The following is a 3120-nucleotide window of genomic DNA, read 5'->3' as shown; positions in this document are numbered from 1 at the left end:
CAATGCCACAGACACACGACTGGAGCTGGAAGGGTATGTGCTTAAAACACGGCACACACGGGTAATAAATAAAAGTTCACAACTTAATCGGCTACAGCCACAGGACCAGGCTCTCTCGTGGGCTGGAGGTCCTTCTCATAAGCACCTCTAATCTCTCCCTAAGCACAAAAGGAGGCACCAGGAGACCAAGGGCTTTGGGGGAAGAAACTATCTCACTGTGACCATCCTGTTGTGAAACAAGAGGGCAAATGTGTGGGCACTGAATGGCGACCCGATGAGTAAGAGTGGGTTGCCCATTTCAGAGCAAGAGCTTGAGCCAGCAGAAGGCCGATGCCGGATTCCTGCCCTGACCAGGTGGGTACGGTTTAGCTGGGTTTCTTCTCCTTTCCCTTTACGGTTGGCAAATTTCTTGAAGAAGTCTTTTTCCTATCCCCTTTCCTCAGTCCTGCTGTTAGAGTTGTCTTGGGTCTGGCCTTCAATTAACCTGCTTGTGACACTGGGTCCCAGGAATACGCTGCTCTCTCATTAGCAACTCGGTGTGTTTGAAATTTGCATTTTGGTGTCATGGAACCAAACAGACAACAGACACTGTCGGTACCATGGCTTCCCTGCGTGTATGAATAAAAAAAATGGAAAAAATAAAACAAAAGGTCACACAGAACACAGAGGGACTGCTGAACAAAGCGGTGGGAGTGTGAATACATTCTCTTCCGGGTCAGCCGTGGGGCCTGACAGCTGATTAAAAAACACAGGATGACTTCAAGTCGTAAGCATGAAAAGAAAAGATCTCACCTAGAAAAGGGAAACAACTGTCCACTGAGGCAGAGTAGTGACGGTCTTGAAGAAGCTGGGCCACCCGTAAAAGAAAGAAAAGCTCTCGATTGTGAAAAGCTAAGCCAGGTGTGTGTGGCCAGGATGGAGGCCCCTTAGGCTCTTAGGGTGGGTGAGGCATCCAAGGACACCCCGGGGCCCAAGATGCATTATGACCTGGGCTGCTGGACAGCCCCTGGGGTGCGGTGGGGAGCTGTCTGACCCGGGATTCACTGGTTCCTAGCCATGGGATAAGAACACACTTGGGAGTTTCAGTGCTTCTCAAAAGAAAAGAAGAAAGGACACCACCATTCCCAGACTCCACAGGTGAAGTCCTCACCAGAGGACAGCGCGGGGGCACTTCCTGTGGGACTGGAAGAAAGGGCGGGGCAGACACAAGGTCTCCAAGTCCTATGTACACACTTGACAAAGTTCCACTCTTCCCCCTTAGGCACAAGGTTGATTTGTCTAGCTCAGGAGGTGGACAGGGACGGGAAGAGGGGGAGAGTGCGCTGCAGGGGGAAGGGGAGGCAGGGAACAGGGTGGAGAATGCCCATCTCCTCCGGGGCACAGGCCCCCCAACCTCACCGCAAGCTAGTTTGTTTGGGGAGCTTAGCACCCATCAAGATGCCCGAGGTGAGAGTCACAGGGGCTTTCATGTGCATGCTGGATCCCACCATGGTGGGGAAGCTGCGATTCCGTCGGATGCCACTGCTGAGCTGCAGTCCACCGATGGCACTGGTGACGGTGGGACATCCGAGAGGCAGGCCCTCGGGTACCAGGCCTCCAGGAACAAGGGCTTGTGCTGGCCCTGGGGGCCCACAGAGGAGAGGTCCCTGATCTTCAGTCAAGGTGGGGACATGGGCTCGCCCTGAGTTCACCACTTTGGCCACCCCAAACCTCCTGACTTTGTCCACGAGGTTGAGGTTGGAGACGGACACGTCCGTCTGGCTCTCGCTGCTCCTGATGTTCTTCTTTTCTCTCACCTCCCTCAGGATGGAGCTGGCTGGCTTGGAAGCCAGGAAGTTGTCGTAGGGAGGGCTCGTGCACTTGAACTCAAAGGAAGGCGGGGAGGACGTGGGCGTCTGCCTAGGCGAGTTCGGGGGGGTAGAGGGGATCACGGCCATCTTGGGAGTGTAGGAGTGCAGGAGGGAGCCCCGGGCGGCCCTGTCCCAGCTCTGTGGGTCATACACAGCCGCAGAAATGCCCCGCTCCTTGAGCAGCCACACCAGCCCCAGGGATGTGCTCATGGTGGTCGTGGACTCCTGGATGTTAGTGAAGGACTCGGCCAGGCTCAGTCTCTGTGGGGTGCACGGAGTGGCCACTGGTGTGGACTTCAAGTGGCTAGTGCTGCCACAAGCTGGTGTCGGGGCCGAGTTAAGGCTGAAAGGAAAAGATGACAGGTTACCCACCAGAAATGCCCGTGAGCACCAGGGGAAGGGTCAGTGGTCATTCCATAGGGTTGGACCTGGGACATAATAGGAGGACTCCCTGCAATGGGAGCCCCAGACACCTCTGTCCACATCTGTTTCTTCCCCTCACCCATGAAGGCTTGGGAATCCCTCAAGTAGGGCCCTGGTGTGAGTGGATGGAAGATGCATGTGATTCTCTTTGCTCTCCTCTGCTGGATGGTATAACTGTTCCCTTTGCAGACCAAGAAACAGCTCCAAGTTTACCTGTCTTCCTCTATTTCTTCCTCTATTTCTCTACTCAGGAGCTGGCCTGGACTTTGCCCATTCATGGCCCTGAAGTGCTGTGTTTAACCCTTCTTTTGCACAGATCACTGTCTGTGATCTCTGAGAGGCACTGTGTCACATGCCTCCCAAGCATCTACCTTGTCATACTTCTGCCCACTCAATGGGGGTTCTAGGCAAGAATAATCCTGTTCCCAAGGGCATGGCACCCATTCAATTTCAGTTATTGATTTTAGGTCAAAATGTCTGACTTCATTTACCTCTTTTATTCTCGCATCCTTCTTGGACTATTACTGAGATGCCAAGATTTTAATCTGATGGTGTATATTTTTCGGGTTCTCTTTATTTTTAAGAAAAGAAAGTAGCTTTCAAATTAATAATTTCAAAACATTGTTTGATTATCATTGGGACTTGACCCCATCTTTTAAAGCCATTCCAATATCAAGATATTGTGATTGCACTACCTTAAAGCTCTCTGGACAAGTTGGGTATGGTCAGGGATGTTAAGCAATGAAATTTAGAAATGAGCAAGTACTAGGGAAATTCTTGCTTTCTGCTGAGGGCCAAATACACAAGGAAAATACTGTTAAGGGTAGGGGAGACAAAGAAAAATTGA

At 51.9% G+C, this 3120-nt stretch overlaps 1 protein-coding gene across 1 annotated transcript; it reads right to left on the bottom strand.

Moving 5' to 3' along the window:
* Nucleotides 1-1121: 1121 nt before the first annotated feature.
* Nucleotides 1122-2551, bottom strand: LOC144253816 (trafficking kinesin-binding protein 1-like). The gene is made up of 2 exons (XM_077796480.1): nt 2487-2551; nt 1122-2193 (listed from the first exon to the last, which is right to left on the bottom strand). The coding sequence occupies exons 1-2, from the start codon at nt 2549-2551 to the stop codon at nt 1395-1397; spliced, it is 864 nt and encodes a 287-aa protein (XP_077652606.1). The 3' UTR covers nt 1122-1394.
* Between the last annotated feature and the right edge of the window lie 569 nt (nt 2552-3120).

This window comes from Urocitellus parryii, chromosome 3 (assembly GCF_045843805.1).
Source record: "Urocitellus parryii isolate mUroPar1 chromosome 3, mUroPar1.hap1, whole genome shotgun sequence".
Lineage (NCBI taxonomy): Eukaryota > Metazoa > Chordata > Mammalia > Rodentia > Sciuridae > Urocitellus > Urocitellus parryii.
Note: the sequence above shows the minus strand (reverse complement) of the source record. Positions and strands in the feature narration are given on the sequence as shown.